The sequence below is a fragment of the Eulemur rufifrons genome, chromosome 6, assembly GCF_041146395.1.
Source record: "Eulemur rufifrons isolate Redbay chromosome 6, OSU_ERuf_1, whole genome shotgun sequence".
In the NCBI taxonomy this organism is placed as follows: Eukaryota; Metazoa; Chordata; class Mammalia; order Primates; family Lemuridae; genus Eulemur; species Eulemur rufifrons.
The window spans coordinates 67,167,162-67,189,483 of record NC_090988.1 but is presented as its reverse complement, the minus strand read 5'-3'; the positions used below and the strand labels follow the sequence as shown (position 1 = coordinate 67,189,483).

The 22,322-nt window shown below is 50.1% G+C and overlaps 1 protein-coding gene across 1 annotated transcript in view; it reads right to left on the bottom strand.

Annotated features, from left to right (window-relative positions):
- The window catches only part of OTOG (otogelin), a 78,442-nt gene that overhangs the window by 42,922 nt on the left and 13,198 nt on the right, over positions 1–22,322 (bottom strand). Inside the window, exons 14-24 of the mRNA XM_069469664.1 lie at positions 22,241–22,287; positions 21,652–21,797; positions 20,781–20,913; positions 19,678–19,855; positions 17,325–17,449; positions 16,261–16,473; positions 14,684–14,876; positions 13,056–13,130; positions 12,773–12,816; positions 11,166–11,319; positions 2,586–2,693 (exon numbers count right to left, since the gene is read on the bottom strand). Of these exons, the coding sequence (XP_069325765.1) occupies positions 2,586–2,693; positions 11,166–11,319; positions 12,773–12,816; positions 13,056–13,130; positions 14,684–14,876; positions 16,261–16,473; positions 17,325–17,449; positions 19,678–19,855; positions 20,781–20,913; positions 21,652–21,797; positions 22,241–22,287 (1,416 nt within the window). The remainder of the gene's footprint in view (positions 1–2,585; positions 2,694–11,165; positions 11,320–12,772; positions 12,817–13,055; positions 13,131–14,683; positions 14,877–16,260; positions 16,474–17,324; positions 17,450–19,677; positions 19,856–20,780; positions 20,914–21,651; positions 21,798–22,240; positions 22,288–22,322) is intronic.

The following is a 22,322-nucleotide window of genomic DNA, read 5'->3' as shown; positions in this document are numbered from 1 at the left end:
TCAGGATACGGGTTGGGGGAGTTATTGGGAATGACAAGCTCTACAGGACGGCCACACACTCCACCGGGGTGGAGAAAGACCACTGGAAGAGAGAGGATGAAGACACTGAGATGCCAGGAGATACCGGAAACATCTCTAAATGGATATTGAAATCTCCAGGAATTAGGGCAGAAGTAGGGCTAGATCAGGTGACAGTGAGTCCAGGGCTGAAGTCTTCGGGAGTGCAGGGTCGTGACCTGCAGCTCCACGTGTGACAGCAACACTGAGGGGCAGGCTCTCTGCAGCCACACGGCATATTCCGATCCTGTCATGCACGGACTCCATGGCTTCCTAAGCCTGCAGATACATCCACTCGCACATCCACCCACATGCCTCGCAAGTCAGCTACGTATGCAGTGCTGTAAATACTCCCAGCGTGGCTGACTTCACGCTGCTGATGTGACGTCGCTGAACACAGAGCGGGGAGGGCTGGGCAGCCAGGCGCCATCCCAGTAAACAGACCCAGCAAATGCTCAAGCCACACCAGCCAGTCACACCTCCAGTGCCCACCTCCCCACAGGACAGCAGCTGGAACCTGGGCCACAGGGCCATGTCCTTCAAGAGTGAATGTTGAAAAGGTCTGTCCATGTATTAAGAAGGTAGAATTTTAAAAACTGAGTTAGAAAGTAAAAACTTGCTCTTATACCTCCCAGTCTCCTAAGGGAGAAAGGACACCTACCCCAGAACCACTCAGCCTCTCCTGTGAAGGCAGAAGCCTCCTCATGTCAGGGTTCCAAATCCTAAAATAATCCCAGCCCCTTGGCCCTGGCTCCAGCCTCTCTCATCGCAGCATCTGCCTGTGATCTGATTTCTGAGCACAGTGCACTCACAGGAGAGGATTCAGCATAGCTCAGCCATCCCCCTGCCCAGGGGTGGGGTGCTGGTACAGGGGCTGGAAGCCAGTCAAGTGACGGAAGTGAGTCAGTTCCAGGCCTGTGCATCCCGGGCAAATCCAGGCCAGCACACCCCCAATCTCTTGCCACATGCATCTGGCACCCCTGGTCAGCTCTGGCTCACCGTAGTCCTGAAATCCCACAAACATTTGAACACACCACCTGCGGAGGACTCTGTGTCCTGAGGATTTCTGGGCTCAGACAACCAGGGCTCTGGCTCTATAAATACACCATGATGTATCTGGGGAAACCAGCCTTGAAGCAGATGGGCTTGACTGTGACCCTGCTGCTAACACAGAAAGAAGCACTATGGTCATTCTCTGGGACAGAGAAACAGCACAGTTTCAATCCCAGCTTGGGGTAGGGACTGCAGGCTGTGGTCTAGCTAGTTGGATGGGTCCCCAAGATGGAACTTCTCTGAGCTTCTCTGCTGGGCCCTGGGGCCCCAGTGTCAGGGGCTTCTTCACATCAGGCCGCCCTGGCTGGTTCTTGACATTGGCACAGTGGCAGCGTTTGCTATCCAACATAAGGGGACCAGTTTATCATTTCTCACCCATCTCCCAGCACTCTCTCCATCAGGAGGCTGAGTCTCCCACTGCCTCCCACTGCAGGCCCTACAGAACTAGCCCAGTCTCTTTCCATAGACTCCCATCCAGGTGCACACGCTCCCACATGTACATACCTATATTACTAAATATACAAATATCCCCACATGAACACTCACTTTCATACATAGGTATGTACATAAATACAGGCAGACAAATGCACACTTAAACATATATTTTCCCTCACATGGGAACACAGATATATGACATAAGCTGGGCACAGTGGTTCATGTCTATAATCACAACACTTTGGAAGGCCAAGGCAGGAGAATCGCTTGAGCTCAGGAGTTTGAGACCAGCCTGCGTAACATAGAGAGACCCTATCTCTACAAAAAATAAAAAAAATTAGCTGGGTGTGGTGGAGTGCACCTGTAGTCCCAGCTACTTGGGAGGCTGAGGCAGGAGGATGGCTTGAGCCTAGGAGTTTGAGGTTGCAGTGAGCTATGATGATGCCACTGCACTCTAGCCTGGGTAACAGAATGAGACCCTGTCTCAAAAAAATAACAATAATAAAAATATTTATACCCAATGCACACATATGTTCACATACTTTGTATATACATGTGCACACATGCTAAATGGGTGTATATGTATACAAATATATATAAATACACAAATTCCTAATTGTATATATTCACTAACATATTCAGATTTATGAATTCCTGCCTTTTCATACACATCATCCATGTATGTACACGTTCACACATACAGTCTGTGTACTGGGATTCACACCCACACTTATATGTTCATATAAATATGCAAACACATAGTCATGGTTATAAACATGCATGTATACACATTCACATACATGTTTGAAAAAACTCATATTCATATACATACAAACATTACTTCAAAATATTCCTTAATATGAATATACTTTTATATGTACACAAATTCCTATACAACACACAACACACAACACACAACATGACCATGAACACAGTGGAAGAGGAATGCTAGACTATACTCATGATCATGCACTCTATATCCACTCTATATCCATTTTTCTCCCAGCAAAAAGCAGAGCCTGCTTGGGGCCCTCACTTACCAGGTATGGCAAGGAGACATCACCTGGTCCCCAGGGAAATACTCCTTCCCCTTCCAAGAGCATGGGCAGTCCTCTGGCAGGAAACAAGCATCTCCATGTCTGAGCAGACTGTAGGGACACAGCAAGCAGGTGGTCAGAAGAGCATCCTTCCCATATCTGCCATCTCTGGAGGATACTGTATCCACATGGATGCCCTGAGTGGCTTTCAGCATTTATCCTAAAAGACACTGACCGTGTGACCACTGCCCATCCTGCTGCTGCCCAGAGGCACCTTGGTAACCGAGAAAACTTGGTAACTGGTTCAGAGGCACCTTGTTAACTGAAAAAACCAGGGACAGACTAGGCCCACCCCAGAAGTCTTGCCAGCCACCAGGAAGGCAGCTTACCTCTACCAGCCAAAGCCCTTAGCTATATACTAATGAATAGACCAACGGACATGCTCGTTGACTTTCCTACCTAGGTTGTTCATGGAGCTCTCAGACCATAGTCTCCAAGGCTGCAGTGCTCTGACCTTCTAGTCTGGTTCCCATGAAACCTGACCATACCTAGGGCCTTTATTAAAGTTCTCAGGCCACAGCTCCCAGCTAGATCCAGGCATCAGCAAGATACGGCATGGGACAGGGATAAGAACACAAACTCTGGCAATAGCAATTTTTAGTTCAAATTCAGTATTTGCCTAGGACAAGTTATTTAACCTTCCTGTTTTATGTTTCAAAGGAATATAAGTACATGATTTAAAGAGGCAAAGAGAAAGAATGCTATAGGTATACTGCAAAGAGACCCTGTTCATTCCTCTCCATATCCAGTGGAGGCACTTTCTGGACTATGGTGCAGAATGATGGAGCCCAAGCAGAGCACAGTATCCCACCAAGGACAGCAGACAGAAACTGGAGTTCAGGGATTCTGAGGTGGCCACAATATGCAAGTCAGGATATAAAATAGGAGGGAATTGCTCAGAGAAGGAACTCCAGAATTCTGCTTAGAGGTTACCTAACAAAATCTAAGAGATTTAATCTACACCAGACCTGTCCAATAAGAAACGCTAAAAGGAGTTCTTCAATCCAAAAGAAAAAGATGTTAACGAACAATAAGAAATCATCTGAAGGTATACAACTCACTGGTAACAGTAAGGACACAAATACACAATATTGCTGCAATTGCGGTGTATAAACCACTTATATCTTGAATACGAAGACTAAAAGAAAAACATTTCAAAAATAACTGCAATTTTTTGAGAGATAGTATAAGAAATATGGATGGAAAAAACCAAAAGTTAAAAAGCAGGGTGGGGGACGGATGGAGTTAAAGGATAGAACTTCTTGTTTATTTATAAGCAGAGTTGTCATATGTTTAAAATAATTGGCTATAAAATGTTTTTTGCAGGCTTCATGGTAATCTCAAATCAAAAAAGCTACAACAGATCCATAAAAAAACAAAAAGCAAGAAATTAAAACTTACTACCAAAGAAAATCGCTTTTAACAAAGGAAGACAGGAAGGAAGGAAGAAAGAGAGGACCACAAAACAACCAGAAATCAAATATGAACATGGCAGTAGAAAGTCCTTACCCATCAATAATAACATTGACTGTGAATGGAAATAACATGGAATGTGAATGGACTAAACTCTCCAATCAAAAGACATAGGGAGGCTGAATGGATAAAAAAAAAAAAAAAAAAACCAACTATATGTTGTCTGCAAGAAATACACTTCACCTCTAAAGACACACATAAACAGAAAATAAAGGGATGGAAAGAGATATTCCATGCAAATGGAAACCAAAAAAGAGCAAGAATAGCTATACTTCTATCAAATAAAATAGATTTCAAGACAATTGTAAAAAGAGACAAAGAGGTCATTATATAATGACGAAGGGGTCAATTCAGGAAAAGGACATAACAATTCTAAATATACAAACACCCAACACCGGAGCACCCGGATGTAGAAAGCAATATTATCAGAGGTAAAGAAAGAGAGACACTCCAATACAATAATCACTGGAGACCTCAACACTCCACTTTCAACACTGGACAGATCATCCAGACAGAAAATCAACAAAGAAATATTGGACTTAATCTGCACTATAGACCAAATGGATCTAACAGGTATTTACAGAACATTTCATCCAACAGCTGCAGAACACATGTTCTTCTCCTTAGCACATGATCACTCTCAAGGATAGACCACATGTTAGGCCACAAAACAAGTCTTTAAAAATTCAAAAAATGAGAGATCATGCCCTGTATTTTCTCTGACCACAAAGGAATAAAACTACATATCAATAACAAGAGTAACATTGGAAACTATACAAACACATGGAAATTAAACAATATGCTCCTGAATGATCACTGGGTCCATGAAGAGATTATGAAAGAAATTTTAAAATTTCCCAAAACAGATGAAAATGAAAACGAAACACATCAAAACCCATGGGATACAGCAAAAGCAGTAATAAGAGGAAAGTTTATAGAAATAAGTGCCTACATACAAAAAGTAGAAAAGCTTCAAATAAACAAACTAATGATGTATCTCAAAGCACTAGAAAAACAAGAGCAAACCAAACCCAAAATTAGTAGAAAAAAAAGAAATAATAAAAATCAGAGCAGAAATAAATGAAATTGAAACAAAGAAAATACAAAAAATCAACTAAACAAAAAGTTGGTTTTTTGAAAAGACAAACAAAATTGACACAGCTTTTAGCCAGACTAAGAAAAAAAGAGAGAGAAGACCCAAATAAATAAAATCAGAGATGAAAAAGGAGACATTTCAACTGATACCACAGAAATCCAAAGGATCATTAGAGACTACTATGAGCAACTATATGCCAATAAATTGGAAAATTAGAAGAAATAGATAAAGTCCTAGACACATACAACCTACCAAGATTGAACCAGGAAAAAACCCAAAACCTGAATAAACCAATAATGAGTAACAAGATAGAAGCAGTAATAAAAAGTTTCCCATCAAAGAAAAGCCCAGGACCTGATGGCTTCACTGCTGAATTCTACCAGGCATTCAAAGAAGAACTAATAACAACCCTACTTAAACTATTCCAAAAAATTCAGGGAGGAGAGAATACTCCCAAACTCATTCTATGAGGCCTATATCACCCTGATACCAAAACCAGACAAAGTACCAAAAAAGAACACTATAGGCCAATATCTCTGATGAACATAGATGCAAAAATCCTCAACAAAATACTAGCAAATGAAATTGAACAACACATTAAAAAGATTATTCATCATGATCAAGTGGGATTCATCCCAGGGATACAAGGATGGTTCAACATACAGAAATCAATCAATGTGATATATCAACAGAATGAAGGACAAAAGCCATATGATCATTTCAATTGAACCCTGGTGTTGAATGTGAGGACTGGTGAAAGGTGTTTGGGTCATGGGGGCAGAATTCTCATGAATGGCTTTGTGCCCTCCTCGTGATGAGTGAGTTCCTGCTTAGAGCTGGTTGTTTAAAAGAGCTGGCACCACCTTCTCTCCCTCTTTGCTCCTTCTCCTGCCATGTGACATGCCTGCTCTCCCTTTGCCTTCTCCCTGAAGCCTTCACCAGAAGCAGATGCTCATGTGATGCTTCTTGTAGAGCCTGCAGAACCATGAGCCGAATAAACTTCTTTTCTTTATAAATTACCCAGCCTTAGGCAGTCCTTTATAGCAGTACAAAATGGACTAATAGAATTAGGATGTGAAAATCAATTGTACTTTTATATTGTAGCGATGGTCAAGTGAAAAATTAATTAAATAATACCATTTATAATATCAACAGAAACATTAAATATCCCTGAATAAATTCAATGGCAAGAGTGCAAAATCTTTACATGAAAACTGTGGAACACTGGTGAGAAAAATGAAAGAAGACCTAATAAATGGGAAGATACACTATTTGTGGTTTGGAGGACTCACTGGTGTTAAGATGTCAAGTCTCCCCAGATTGATCTATAGATGAACACAATCCCATTCAAAATGCCAGGGGCTTTTTTGTAGAAATTGACAAGCTGATCCTAAATTTACATGGAAATGCAAAGACCTAGCAGTGCCAAACAACTTTAAAAAAGAAAAGCTGGAAACTATCACTTCCTTATTTCAAGGCTTACTATAAAGCTTCATAAATCAAGACAGCAGATATTGGCCTAAACTAAAGATAGACAAACAGATCAATGGAACAGAATAGAGAGTCTAGAAATAGACCCATATTTATAGTCAATTAATTTTTTACAAAGATGCCCAAAGCAATTCAATGGGGAGAGGAAAGTCTTTTTGTTAAATGGGGCTAGAACCACTGGATATCCATCAGAAAAAAAATAAAATATACCTTGACTCCATTTTGCAACATATGCAAAATATAATAATTTTAGACTGACCATCAACCCAAATGTAAAAGCTAAACTTGTAAAACTCCTAGAAGAAAACATAGGAGAATATCTTTGCAACCTTAAACATTAACCATAAAGAAAAAAATGATAAATTAGACATCATCAAAATTAAAAACTTCTGCTCATAAGAAGTTTTAGACACTGTAAGGCACGTTAAGTAAATAAATGGGCAAACACATATTGGGAGAAAATATTTGTAATACATATGACAAAGGACTTGTATCTAGAATATATACAGAATTTATACAGCTCAAAAAAACCAATCAAATTAAAAAATAGGCAAAAGATCTGAACAGACACTTCACAAAGGAAGACGTACAAATGGCCAATAAACACATGAAAAAGTACTGATAGTCATTAGGGAAATACAAATTAAAATCATAATGAGATAGGACTATGCACTCAATAAAATAACAAAAATGAAAAATACTGAAAACACCAAGTGTTAGTGAGGATGTGAAGCAGTCAGAACTCTCACATACTGAGAGTGTAAAATCATACAATCACTTTGGAAAATGGTTTAACAGTTTCTTATACAAACATGACCTACTCTAGGACTCAGGAATTCCACCCTGAAGAAATGCACAGCAACCTTATTCAAAATAGTCCCAAACTGAAAACAACCCAAATATCCATCAATATTGGAGTGGATAAATAAATAACAGTATATTCATACAACGGAATACTGTTGGGATAAAAAGGGAACAATCTAGTGGTAAATGCAACAATGTGGATCAACTTCAAAAACATACGCTAAGGAAAAGCAGCCAGACACAAAAGGGTCTATACTACATGATTCTATCTACGTAAAGTTCCAGAACAGGCAGAAATATCTATGCACAAATGAAGCAGAACAATGGTGGTGGGGGTGAGGGTGGAGACAGCTGGAAGAGGGCCAGACATGAGGAAATTTTTTGAGTGATAGAAATGTTCTGTATCTTCCTAGGAGTGTGGATTACAAAAGGGTATAAAACCCTAGCAAACTGTATACCTAGAATCTGTGCATTTTACCATATATAAATTATGCCTCGCCTTTTAAAAATTAAAAGAAAAAAAAATAGGCAACAAAAGCTGATTGGAGGCTCCATGTTTAAGGGGGACCAGCTATTTTGTTGGGAAACTCCCAAAAGGTCGGTTTCTGTAGTTTTTTTCCTCCTGGCCCAGCTAATTTTCAAGAGAAGAATCTCTTTCATCTCCAGGCAGGGAGGCAAACGTCTCCATGTCACCGTCCTAGCAACCAAGCTGGGGAAGAGGGCTGCGGTCCCAGCTGGCTTTCCCTTAATCTCCCTGTTTGCACCATGCATCCCACTCCTCCTGATGCCAAGAGCAAAGTCTCTGATTTGGTTTCTCTAGAAACTCTTACCAGCTTTCTCCTGCTGGGTGGGGCTGGGGCAGCGGTGTGGCCCCAGCGGGTGCAGGAGGGGATCTGGAGGCTAACTGCTCCTTACACCTTACACAGACCTGCAAACCATTCTCCCATCTCCCTCCTCCCTTCCCCCTTCTGAGAGGCCTGGAGCCTCTGGTTCCTGAGGCTCTCAACACAGGTCGTTTCTCCTTGGCCTTCCCCTCTGCAAGCATCAGCTGTCAACCTCTATACATCCACCCACGTTCCTTCTTCAAAAACTATCGACCGGCTTGAGCCACTGTCATCCCTACTCCCTTCTCTTTGTCCCTGGGGGTTTAAACCTTTTTACACCATTACCATTTCATTGTGGTTGTGGGTAGGAAGCAGAAAAGAAAGCATGTGCTTAATCCACTATGCTTTACCTGAAGCCACTTAACCTTTCTAAGCTTCTGGTTTTTCAAGCATAAAATGGGGGTAATGACATCTTCCTTCCAAGGTCATTGTGAGAATTTAATTACAGGCCTGGGCACCCTGCCTAGCACCTAGGAGATACACAACACGTATTGGTCCCTTGCCCCTCCTTTCCCCATGACTGCCTCAGACACCAGCAGAAGGGCGGCTCAGCGCCTTCCTCCTCCAGCCCCAGGCCCTGTCTCTAGCCACTTCCTGAGGGGTCTTCCCTGCTGCCCACCACCCACCGCTCCCTTCTCGCCCTTAGCACACCTGCCTGCATCCCTGAGCACCTGCTGTGTGCCCCCCACAGGACAGAGCACACACGAGGCTTTGTCCTCTCTCCTCAATCTGTAGGTTACCTTCTCTTTACCTTACAGGGGACCCTCTCATTTCAGGGCACCCTCATGGGGTCATTTGCAAGCATGTAGGATACAAAGGAGGAGAGACAATGCTGTCTACTCACAAAGAGTGTTTACTTTGTACTGTTTTACAGAGGAGGGAATAAAGGCTCGGGTCAGTTAACTAACTCACCCAGTAAGTGGTAGAACCGGGATTCAAGCCTGACCCCGGAGTTTGTGCTCAAACCACTGTGCCTCACTGCCTAGTGGCCCCAGGGCCCTTGGCTCAGCATCCAGATGTGAAAATATGTGGAGGGACACAGACAGCCCCAGACTCCAGCAGTGGTCCCAGGGACCTTTGGAGAAACACACAGCACCCAGAGATTCTTAGATACAATTTATAGAGGGGCATGGTAACCAGAAGGTGACCAGAGGTGACCTGTGGGCCTGAAGGATCTCGGGCAGGGATTGTAAAGATGGTACTTGGGTATCTTTGGGAGCCCTACCCCAGGAAGAGGACATTCCAGGAGGGTGTGACATTCCTGCCCTTCCCTTGCAAAAGGACACTGGAATATCAACAATTTCCCTTTGGCACCCCCCGTGGAACACACTCCTACAGGCCTTTAACATAGCACAGAGTAAGTCATCGGCACAGCCGAGCCCGGAGCCCAGTTCCCCTGGTCTCTAGCCCAGTGCTCCTCCCACTGTGCCTGTGGCCTTGCCACCACACTTCGCAGCGAGTGACCCTTGGTTCCCAACCCCAGAAGCTCTAGCTTTTCCCGACCTCAGGCTGAGTGGCAGGCTCATGCACACAGGACAGTGCCACAGGAGGCCTTCAGTTACAAAGGCACTTCTCACAAGCTCCTCTGGGGCCCAGGTAGAAGCAGGTGGTCAGGCCTAGGGCCCTGCACGGACTCTCCTGAGGCCACCCTTGCCTGGGAAGGCACAGGCTCAGAACACACATCACCGCCTCTGTTAGGGGACCAGACCCTGGGCTTCATAGAGCCAGTGTGCTCTGGGCCAGGGGCAGGGCTTGCAGTGAGGAGACTTGGGTTTGAGTCACGGTTCCTGGGGCAGACCACTTCCCTCCACCCTGCTCCTGGCCTCAGTTTCTTCATCTGCAAAATGGGAATAATGATCTTCCCCTCTTCTCCCCCACGGCTTTGTCCGCCCCCATGGCTACTGTGAGATTGAAGGAGGTCACAACATCGAATGTCTTATAAAGTTCCAACTGACTGTCCCCTCCCCTGCCACCCTAGGAGCCCTGACCCCCATCTCATTTTCCCTGGCTGCCAGGCCGGGGCCAGGACCCCCGGCTGACCACTAGTCTCTGTGCGGCTGAAAGGGCACGGCCAGTGCTGCCAAGTCATGGAATGAGGAGCCCACCTGTCTGCTCAGCCCAGACCTGGGAATGGCAACGGGCAGAGCGAGGTGCTGGGGACTTCAGCCACCTAGACGTACAGAGCACACGCACGGGACACCCCCAAAATTTGACTCGTGCAGCTCTCACACAGCTTTCATGGCAGTGTTTCAGGGACCCAGGGACGAGACTGTATTCACTGGGTGGGCTTTTCTTTTTCAAGTATGACAGAGGCAGCAGTCGTCCACCTGGGGGTCTGGTCAGAACTGTGCAGAGCAAGAGATTGAGAGCTGAAACCCAGGACTCCTCTCTCGGGGCCTTCAACCCCTCGGACTGCTAGAGCACGCCCGACACCCCTCTACTCAGTGCTTCCACTCAGAGCCTCACTGAATCCTCACAGCAGCTTGTTAGGGTGGTAGGTATTACTAGTATTCCCATTTCACAGATGAGAAACTAAGCCCCAGAGGGGCTAGGCCACATTCCGGGTTGGATCCCCGAGCTCCTGCTCTTTCCCAGACTCCTCACTAGCCATGACAGCTGCCACTGGCCAGCCCCGGGCTGGGGCCTCCCTGCAAGGAGGCAAACCTCCCTGTAAGGTTTGCCCTGTCCCGCTCTCCCGCGCCCCCCGCCTCCACCCTGTGGTCCCTGGTTCTGCCAGTGCTCAGGAGTGGGAGACCATGCAACGCCGGTCCATACCCCTGGGGACAGGCGCAGCCCGAGAGGCAGGGGCCACGGGCCGGCACACTCAGGTTCAGCAGCTGCTGCTCACACGTCCTCTCCCTGCTCAGCTCAGGCTCTGAGTGCGGGCCACTGCAGTTCACGAAGACCTGGCCGGCTGGGCAGGCAGCAGCTGTAAGAGAAGAGGGTGGGTGCTGCAGGCCCTGGGGCCGGAGGTGGGCTCCCGGGCTCCTGGAGGCTGTAAGGAGAGACGGGCTGGGATGCCTCTTCATGCCCTGGAGGCTCCTGGGCATCGCTTGGGTGCCCAGATACGCATCACAGGGGGAGGGAGGGATGTGTGCCATCACACAGCAGGACCACGGCCACCAGGGCCAGTCACTGCACCTGTCCTCCACACCAGGTGCTGCTCCAGGCCCTTCCCCTGCGTTATCCTATTTAATCCTGCAACAACCCTGAGAGGTACCATTTTTCCCCATTTTCCCACAGAATGGAACGAAGCCACTTCTGCTCTTCAAAGGCACCATAAAGTGAGAGGAAGAGCCCCAGAGGGACCGGGAGAGGGGCCAGAAGGAGGATGGCCAAGCGGCGTGGCAGGGTGGTCAGAGGACTTTCAACAACAGTGAGAGTCAATTTCCTGACGCCTATATTTGTGTGACATGAACCCACCCTTTCTCTCCCTGACCCTTCAGTAGAGTCTGCCATGACATTCACACTTGGTGTGAGTGCCGATCTTATTAGGGAAATCAATAAGAGAGAGATGAGGTCCATGCCCAGGCTGGGATGGAACACACAGGAAAGAATAGCCACAGGAGGTGAGATGAAAGCCCCAAAGAGCCAGAAATCTGAAGAAAGAAGTGACCAAAAGGAAAACGCTTTCAGGAATATACACAAAATGTGGGGAGCATGGAGGAATCTAGGTTACAGTTCAAAGAGGAAATGAAGGCTCAGAGAGGTGAGGCAAGTTATCCAGGGCTGCACAGCTAATGAGTGCTGGGCAGGATTTGAACCCAGGCTGCCTGGCTCTGGAGGGCCTGCTCTTAACCCCCTGCCGTATGATTATTCTCCAACCCCATCTGTGCTAATCCCTGTCTGTAGCGGGCTCCTCCACCCCGAATGCTCCAGCCCCCAAGCTCTACCCCACCTCCAAGCCGCTCACAGGCTGACCCACCACCGTTCCACCCTGTCCCGTCTCTGCTACCTGGGAGAGCCTCAAAGACCCAGCTGTCCTGCCTATCTCTGTGATGCCACGTCCAGCGCTGGGCTGGGAAAAGTCAACCTCAGTAAATACTTAACAGATCAGACGGAGGAAATCCAGGGCCCAAGGAAGGTCAAGAAACTGTCCAGACACCCTAGGTGGTTGCCCCTGAGGGAGACAGAGTCTCAGCCTCTCTAAGAAATAAGGACAGGCACTAAGGTGGGGTTGAGGTTGGGACAGGGTCTCAGGATGCTACCCTCCAAGCTCAAGTGTTTGCCAAGACAGCAAGGCCAAGTGTAGGGCAAAACTTGGGGTGGGCTCTCCGCAGCTGGGCTCTCCCCATCCTGATCAGGGCTCACACTCCCCACCCTACTGTCCTCTCCATAACCCCACTACCAAGGGGAGCCCCCACCCTTCCAGCAACCCTTACCTGGGGCCCTGCTATCACAGCTCATGACTCCATCTTTGCAGTGGCTGCAGAGAGAGAGAAGGGCCATGGGGTTAGCCGACCCAGTCACCGCAGGACCCAGACAGCCTGCATCACTGCACTCGGGTCACTGCAGGGTTCAGACAGACGTCCCCACTCACTGTCCTCCCACTCCCTGTACAGAGGGGGAGGGAGGGTGTCACTTCATGGAAAGTTCCATTCGGCTGCATTGTCTTCAGTCAGCAGGCTCCATGTAGAGAGAGGACAACACGGCCAGAAAGCTCACCAGTGGCCCAGGGAGGGGATGTGGCTGTCTCCAGGGGGATAGTCCACTCCTTGGAAATGGCAGGAGCACTGGTTTCTATAAAAATCAGGAACAGAGAAAGGTGAGCAGGCTCCTGGGCTGGGGCAGGGACTGGCAAGGACAGGGACCCCACCTCAGCCAGCCAGGGGCATAAGGACACAGAGCAAAGCAATGGCATCTACTGTGACATGGGACACATCTCCAGGGAATGGGGAAACCAGACTGGCACCAGGGACAGAGGTCAGGGCTGGGTCCCAGATTTGGGGGCCATCCACTGAGGTTAGAGGAGAACAGCCTCACTGGTGTCCATGCACTCCTGACACCAGCGTCACTAGGACGGAGGAGGGGAGAGGCAGTAAGGACAGGACCACCGTTTCCCGAGCCCACGGGACGGGCGGACACTCAGCTGGTGCTGCGGCCTGGTGCAGCTGTCCTGCTCACTCACACCCAGCACTGATTCTGCTGGGCCAGTGCCTGTGCCTCCTGGTGTTGAATACACTGACACCTGCCGGCGACACCAGGGAGGCCCTGCACATACGTTATCTCATGCATTCCTCGCAGGGATCCTGTCAGGTGGGGATTCTCATGCCGTCTTTCCATTCTTCTCTGTCTCCCCCTCACACGGCAGAGCAGAAGCTGCTGACTTTGGGCATGGGCAGGTCTCGGAGCTGAGCATCAGCCACAGACGGACGCCGGGACTCCGGCCCAGCGCCTCTCCACAGCCTCCTCCCTCTCCCCGTCCGGCCCACTCAGGGCCCCTTTGTTGGCAATACTCAATGTCAAGGGTGGGACCTGGGTGCACATCTGGATCTCAAGGGGGCATTTTGTAGTTTGAAGAGGCCTCTCAGTGATTCCTACTGACCCCTGAAGGGGGCCTCTCTCCAGCCCCCACCACCACTTGAAACGCACCAATCAGATGCTCTATCATTTCACAGATGGGGAAACAGAGGCCTGGAGGGGCCCAGGTGTGGCCTCCCACTCTCCTCTCCCACTGTGCGGCCCAGCCGCACTGAGAGCACCTCAGGCTGGGCCCCCGCAGTCCCCGCCGCCTGGGCACACTTCCCCCAGGTCTCTGCTCAGACAGCACCTCGGCAGAAAGACCTTCCTCCTGCGCTCACTCTCGTACCATCCCAGGGACAGGATCCCTGTTCTCACTCCCCTTCACCTGGCCTCAAAGCTCTTGTCACCACCCGGCTCACTAAGTGTCTGTTTATCTGTTATCTGTCTTGTCCCCCTAGAATGTGACTTCCATGGGGGTAGGACTCTATTTTACTCCTTGCTGAATTCCCAGGGCCTAGAAATGTCTGGAACATACTGAGAGGTCAATAAATGTGGAGGGAGAGGGGAGATGAGGAGAGGGAGGCCCCCTTGGCTCCGTGGGGCTGTTCTGTCTTGCAGGGAGGCCAGCTGAGGTGCCCTGAAGGGAGCTGAGGGGAGACCGGGAGGGAGGTGCAGAGGACGGAGAGCCCCTCCTCGCCCACAAGGTCTGCCCTGCACCTGTGAGGTGAAGTAGGGACCAGGGACGCCCAGCCAGGCTCCCTTCCCACAGGTGCCTGGAGACTTGCGGCCTCATCTCCCCGCCCAACTCGAGGGCAAGCTAGCCCACTCACCTGGGGACACAGAGGTCAACCTGGGTGTCCAGATATGTGTCTGGTGGGCAAGCACAGCCCTCCACACACTCGTCGCTGCTGAGGTCGCCGCCACCATCAACCCCACAGGCCTCAGGGCTGGCCAGGTCCTGGCAGGTTTGCCCACACAGGGCCACGCAGGGGCTGTACTCCTTGGTGGCTTCACAGGACAGTGCTGCAGCGGAAAATGGAACCGTGCTTTGTCTCCCTCATCCCCACAGCTGTGTGGAGTGGGGCTGTCATCCTGATGAGGAGACTCTGAAACGTTAAGACACTTTCCCAAGGTCACACAGCAGGTCAAGGTCAGAGCTGGGATTTGAAGCCAGGTCTGACTCCAGAGTCCCACTGCCTCTCAGGACGCTGGAATGGCAAAGCAGCAGGTGGGCCCAACTGCCAGGCTCAGCCTGGAAAACCACTGGCATTTCCTTTTCCCCAGCAGGCATTCCTCTTAGGTAGTGGCGTTGGGTGAGGGGCGGAGGTCACCGCCCACGGCCCTGGAGACCTACCCCATCACATACACGCAGACACGCACACGTGCACCCCCTCACTGCCGTGGCTGCTTCCCACAGGGGCTGTGAAGATCAGCTGTGCGCTCTCCAGCAGCCTCTTGGGGTCCTTCGTCCCAAGACCCAGGGCTGTGCTCTCCTCACGGGGCCACCGCCCCACTCCCTCAGGGGTCTCCCCCACACTCTGTCAGAGCCAGGAGATCCACTGAGACTGTCAGGCTCAGCCGTTCTCAACCCAGGCCACACACCAAAGCCACCTGGGAAGCTTTTCAAAAATGCTGATGCCTGGGCCCTATTGCCAAACCCGTTACTCCAGCCAATACTGGAAGTGGCCCAGATGTGTGCATTGCTTGAAAATTTCCATGGTGATTCTAATGTGCAGCCAGGGTTAAGAACCACTAGTCCTGTCCAATTACCTCTGGGGAAACTTTAGTACAGAGTGGGACAGGACCTTGCCCGGAGACACACAGCAAGTTACCTGCAGGACTCCTGACTCCCAGTGCAGTGCCATTGTCATTTATCAACAAACATTTGCTGGAAGCTTGCTGAGAGCCAGGCCCTGTGCTGCGGGCTGAGGGCACAGAGAGGACTAGGACATGGGAGGCGTGTAGCCCAGGGTGGGGGTGGGTAGGGGCCAGCTCATGCCCACTAAGCCACGCGTGTGCTCAAACCTGAGGGCGACAGCGCCAGTGATCTTTGGAAAGCTCATTCTGGCTGCAGTGAAAGGTGACTCTGACTCGGGTGGCGGAGGTGGTGAGAAGTGGGTGAGTTTGGGATTGGCAGGGCTGACAGGACTTGAGATGGATTGGGCGTGAGGGTGAGAGCAGCAGTCCTGAGTCACGCGTTCCAGGCATCAGGCCTGGGTGACCCAGGGGACGGGGCCACCAGCAGAGATGGAGAACACAGGACAAGAAGCAGGCTGTGGGGAGGAGCTCGGCTGGAGGAGACTGGGGGACAACCCAGTGGAGAGTTTAGGGGGCAGGGACACTCAGGTCTGGAGCTCGGGCTCTGCCAGCCCACCCTCACATGGGTGCCCAAGGGTGGGGCACTCACCACAGGCTGGCAGGCTGGCGCGGAAGTCGACAGGGAGCCCGTGGCGCCGGCACAGGCGGGCGTAGTGGGCCAGCGTGGCACACAGGCAGGGCTGCCCACAGCGGCAGGCGTCCCTGCGGCACTGCTCGAAGTAGGGCACCGGGCTCAGATAGGCAGAGCAGGGTGCAAACAGCTCCCCCGTGAGCACACTGCAGGCCTGCACTGCATACGAGGCTGGGGCAGGGAGAGCAGGAGCCAGGCGGTTAGGGGGCTGGTCTGCCTGGAGCCCCAAGACTCAGAGGACTCAGCCTCTTCCTCCCTCCCCACGGCTCAGGGGAGTGTGTGTGTGTGTGTTTGTGTGTGCGCGCGCGCGCGCGCACATCCAACCTCATGCCAGGGACACACAGGAGTGAACAAAACCAACAAAAATCCCCGGCCTCATGGAGTTCACATCTGCTCAGAGGAGACAGTGACTAAAAAATGTATAAAGCAAATTAAAAGGTGAAGAACCTAAGGATCGAGAGAAAGCCAGGAGGGAGGATGGGGAGTGTGAAGTGGGGTGGGAGGGGCATTTGCAAATTTAACTCAGGTGGCCAGGAAGGCATCCAGGAGGAGGTGACATGTAACCAAAAATTTGAAAGCGGGAGGGATTGAGGCTTGTGTCTGTCTGAGGGAAGAGCGTTCCAGGGGGAGGCACGTGCAGGGCTGTGGGGAGCAGGCCTAGCTGTGCAGGAAGAACAGCAAGGAGGCCAGCATGCCCGGGGTGGTGTGGAGGGCAGGGGGAGTAGGAGGTGAGAAAGGCAGGGTGGACAGAGAGGGCAGGGCCTGGTGGGACCACCAGGAACACTTTGGCTTTATTCTGAGATGGGGGAGCAGGTACAAAGGTGTATGTACCTGAAAGCATAGAACATGAAGCTTCCCAACTGCCTGGCTCTCACCTCTCTCCTGTCCTTCCTCTTCCCTTTCTTATCACTCCTACCAATTTGGCCAGCATCCTCACGCCCAGAATCCCCATCTCATCTCTCAAAGCAGTCCCCCCATCCCCTCCCACCCCCTTATGACTCTCCCTCTCCCCACCGCCTCACCAGCTTGCAGGTGCACATCGCAGGGGTCCAGTGGGGAGCCAGGGACCAGCGGGGAGCAGGCAGACAGCGTTTTCCAAGAATTGCCAAAGAGTTGTGGGGTGCTCTCAGGCACACCCACTGGGGACCTGCAGCCACGGCATAGCTATATTCATACACTTGCCATGTGGACCCAGGGACATCTATATTAATAGCATACACCCACTTGCTCATATACACACACAGTCATAGACTAAGCGTGAGCACACACTCAAAGGCACACATGTACTCACCAAAATATATAACATGTATAGGCCCCCATATACCATTTGCACACACCTTCAACACATACACATACACACAGAGCACAAATATATGCCAAACACGCCAATAGCCAAGGCAGTCCACACAGCCATATTCAAACACATACAATTATGGATGTGCACACATGCACACACACACAGACACACACATCACATTCAACAGGCCCCAAAAGGGCTCAAAATGGGATAGGACCACATACTGCCCACCTTCATCCCCATCCCCCACTCTTCACATCAGAAAGAGAAGCAGACACGTCATGAAGAGTACCAAGCCTCACTGGGTTAAGACCTTCTCCCTCCTCCCTTCTCCATGGGCAGTTCCCAAAAACTCCTTGACTCTCTCTTTGGCTCTCTAGGTAGGAAATGGTCACATGAGGGGCAGTGAAGGAAGAAAGGGGAACAAGTATGTTTCCTAAACATCACCAGTCTCCACGAGTCACCAAACTCAGGTGTATGTGGTAGAGTGGAGAGAGATCATAGTCTCCACTGGGACCGGGTTCTGCCTGGCACCTGCCATGACCACATTATTGCTCCAGGGCAGTGAGAGTGTTCATATTACATAGAGCAATATTGTCACCCAGGGCTCACACTTAGGAGAGTGGCAAGCAGTTCACACACTAAACCAAGGCTGTCCTAACATCAGCTCCACCAGGCAAGACAGAGTAGACTGCTGCTTTTTTTTTTAAAAGACGGGGTCTCACTCTGTCACCCAGGCTGGAGCACAGTGGTGCAATCATAGCTCACTACGGCCTGGAACGCCTGGGCTCAAGCAAACCTCCCATCTCAGCCTCCCAAGTAGCTGGGACTACAGGTGTAAGCCACTGTGCCCAGCCAGAATGCTACATTTTTGAATGTACATACATTGAAAAGCTCTCAGCTTTATCTTGTCCTCATTTTTCACAGCAAATCTGAAATGCCATTTCTGACGAAAGAATGCCTTCCCTGTTTCCTTCTGCATCCCCCGGTGCATGTAACTGGAAGGACTGGCCAGAACCTCCAGACTTCAAGATCAACCCTTTGTTTTCCTTTCTGAAAAGTCTGACTCATGTTCCCTCCTAAGTTTCTAAACTATGTCCATGCCCAAATAGTCTTTTTGTCAACATTCTGCTAGCTCGTGGAAAACAGCCTTTCCCGGAATACTGGGAGGCTCACAGGGTGCAAACTCAAAAGCCTTCAAGCACCAGGCAGGAAAGGGATATGAGTCAGACTGGCCTGATGGCTTAGAAAGTGGGAATGTTGGTGTCATTCACTAAGTGCCTCACTAGGGGCTTACACTCACCTGAAGTGTTCACAGTTAAACAAAACCATAAACCAATCCAAACCCAGCCTGAGGTCTCCCAATATTAAGACCTCACTATAAAACAATATTTTTCAAGATATGGTCCATAGACCTCAGATACTATAATAGAATGGAAGTAGTGCAAAACTAGATTGCAATAAAAAAAATTAAAAAACAAAAACACACTCTGGGAGGCCGAGCAGGGTGGATCACTCGAGGTCAGGAGTTCAACACCAGCCTGAGCAAGAGTGAGACCACTGTCTCTCCTAACAATAGAAAGAAACTTAGCTGGACAACTAAAAATATATAGAAAAAATTAGCTGGCCATGGTGGCGTGGGCCTGTAGTCCCAGCTACTCGGGAGGCTGAGACAGGAGGATTGCTTGAGCTCAGGAGTTTGAGGTTGCTGTGAGCTAGGCTGACACCACGGCACTCACTCTAGCCCGGGCAACAGAGTGAGACTCTGTCTCAAAAAAAAAAAAACAAAAAAAAAAAACGAGATTGCTGGCCCCATTCCTAAATCAGACTCCTGAGGCGCGGGACCCAGGAACCAGCATTCTAACAAGCTCCCCAGGTTATTTTTCTGCACACAGGAGGCTGTGAATCACTGCTTTAAAGAAACACACTTGAATTTAAATGTAGAGTACTAAATAATTCATGGTGCACGTCAGGCACAGGAAAGGTCAACGGTGGAGACTCTCAAGCTGTGCCTCTGGATCCCCAGCCCTAAGAACCCGCCTCCCCTCTCCTTCCGGTGCCCGGGCAGGGGCACGTACAGGAAGTCGTCCTGCGTGTTGCCGTTGAAGGTGCCGCAGAGGCCCACGGTGTCCTCCACCCATCGCTGGTCCACCTGCAGGTAGAGCCGCAGCCCTTCGCGGTCGTAGAGCACCCGGACGCCCACGTTGGTCCTCACCCGCAGGAACACGGAGGACAGCCTCCGGATCTCGAAGGCGTCTGGGCACAGAACCCCAAGAGGGAGTGGGAGGTTCGGCCAGGGCAGACCCACCCCCCGCCCCCGCCTGCCCGGCCCACTCGGGCTCCCACGCCCAGCCCAGTCTTCGCCCCCAGTGAAGTCCTCCCCGCCGTGGGGTTGGCTTGGGAATCCTTGGGGAAACCCTCCTGATCAGCGATGAAATCAGGACCGAGGGGTGAGGTACCACCATGGCGTGCGCTGAGAAATTTCTTTTGGTATCAAGTGCGAATTAAAGCTTTGCCCTCACTAAGGAACTGATATGTGTCTCTTCCTACCCATTCTCTTCACAGTGGCGCAAATACAGTGTTATTGTGGAAACTCATGATACGATTTTAAATTCAACTGTACAAAATTTAAATTTGAGATTCAATGGTAGCAAATTTTACACCCTTAATGGCTTGCATTTCTGTAGGCTTTTTACACCCAGTGCAGCCCCCCTTCTCTCAGTTGAACCCTAAATTTTGTTGTGTTTTGTTTTGTTTTTCCTTCTTTTTTTAAAAAAAAATGTTATCTAGTGTTGGGTTTTTATTTCTTAATAGTTTTGCCATTTTTGTTAGATGTGCTCCCTACAAGCCACCTATAAAAGTCCCTTGTGGAATCAGACAGTGTAACAAGTAATTAATAAACAAATGCTGAGAGTTGGGAGGGGAAGGGAGCCCTGTGCAAATGCTAATGTTAAGAGAAGACATCATACTGCTGTGAAGCCCACTGTCATGTTGGGGTGGGGACAAAGACACATTTTAGGAGTCTACCTTCCTGCAACCAAAGTGTCCCCTAGCCTGGCCCACCCAGTAATAGGATGTGAATTCTTGCCAGGGTAGCAGTGCTTTTGGCCAGAGGAGGCTGAGAAAAAGAGGCTTGGACATCGAGCTCCCAGCAAGCTCTCTTGTCCACCCCAAGCCATACCATCCTTGTAGGGTAGGGTGATCTTGTACTGGTCAAACAGAAGGACATCCCCCGCCTGGGTCAGGGTCACCTGCCTCCGAGGGTCCTGGTGCAGAATCACTGACACTGACTGGACACAGGATCCATCCTGGTTCTGGAGAGAGAGAAAGGCCAGTGGGGGAGAGTTGGTCTGTCTGTCCTGCTGGTCCCAACAGAGCCCTCCAGGGACAGGGTCACCAGCCCAGTTTGAGGGACAATCTCCTCAGAATGACACACAGAGCCCCAAAAGATATCAAGGATCATCTAACCAAATGTCCTTATCTGGGGAATGAGCAGGCGGAGGCTCAGATTGGAGAAGTTTAGTAGCAGATGACAAAAAGTTCCTCCGTGGAGATCCTCCCTGCACTCTCCACGCTCTCACTGCTGCTGTAACATACTGGGTTACGGGTTCACCTGCCTGCCGCACCCACCGAACTGTAAGGCTCAGGAATCCCTCCCAGTCTCCAAAACCCAGCACAGCATCTGACACAAATAGGTACTCAATGTTTGCGGGTGGAAGGAAGGAAGGCAGGCAGGCGGGCAGGCAGACAGGCAGAGATGTTGAAGGTACAATCCAATGAAGCAGAGAAGTTGAATTAGATCCATTTTAGAGATTTTTTTAAAAACACTGAGGCCCAGGAAAGTGAAGTGACTCCCAGCCAGCAGCGGTGCCTGGGCCAGAACCCAGCCTCCTGCCCAATCTCCTGTCCTCTGGCTCTGCCCAGAGGGAGGAGACAGCAGGTAGGTGGGCCATGGAAAGTTTGGGCCCTGTCCACAACCCATCTCCCTAGGGGGAGGTGGGCAGAGGTAGCTGGGTAGGTAGGCCTGGGGCGGGGGGGTCCCCTGCTCTTACCAGGCCACATGGAGCGTTCTGCAATGTCACTGTGAAGGTGCCTGAGGAGCGGCTCTTGGCCAGGATGTACTGACATGTGGCGGGGAACGTGTACCGGCGGCCGTCAAAGGTTGTGAAGTGGATGTCACCAGTCACTGAGCACTCGGCTGAGGGGCAAAGAAAAGCTGCTGACCCCTGGGTGCTGTCCACGGGGCTCTCTGCCCTGCAGCCCCAAGTGCAGAAGGACAGCATCGTATTCTCGGGAATCGGAACAGCGTAAGGTATGAGGCCTGGCCCTCCCTTTGAGGGCCCTGGTCAGTGGGCAGACACAAGCCTGCCCCCAGCAACCTATCCGAGGACCAGTCTCAGTTCAAGCCTCCAAGCTCAGGAAGGTCCTTAGATACGCAGCACCCCACGTCAAACCCTTCCCAGCAGGGGCTGGAGTAATCCCTTACTCAGGCAAAGTGGTTCTAGGGGAAAAAAGGGGGCAGGCTTGGCCAAGGGAACTGAGTGACCTCGCCCAGCAGACCTGGCCCCCGGAGCTTCCTTGACCCAAAACCTGTGAGACCAGTGGAAGGGGGTCAAGTGCAAAGTGGGGGGTCAGACGTACCTGGGCAGACAGCTGTGCTGCACACCCACTTGCCCGCAGTGCACGTGCTGAAACACAGAGACCAAGGAGGAAGGGGTCCCCC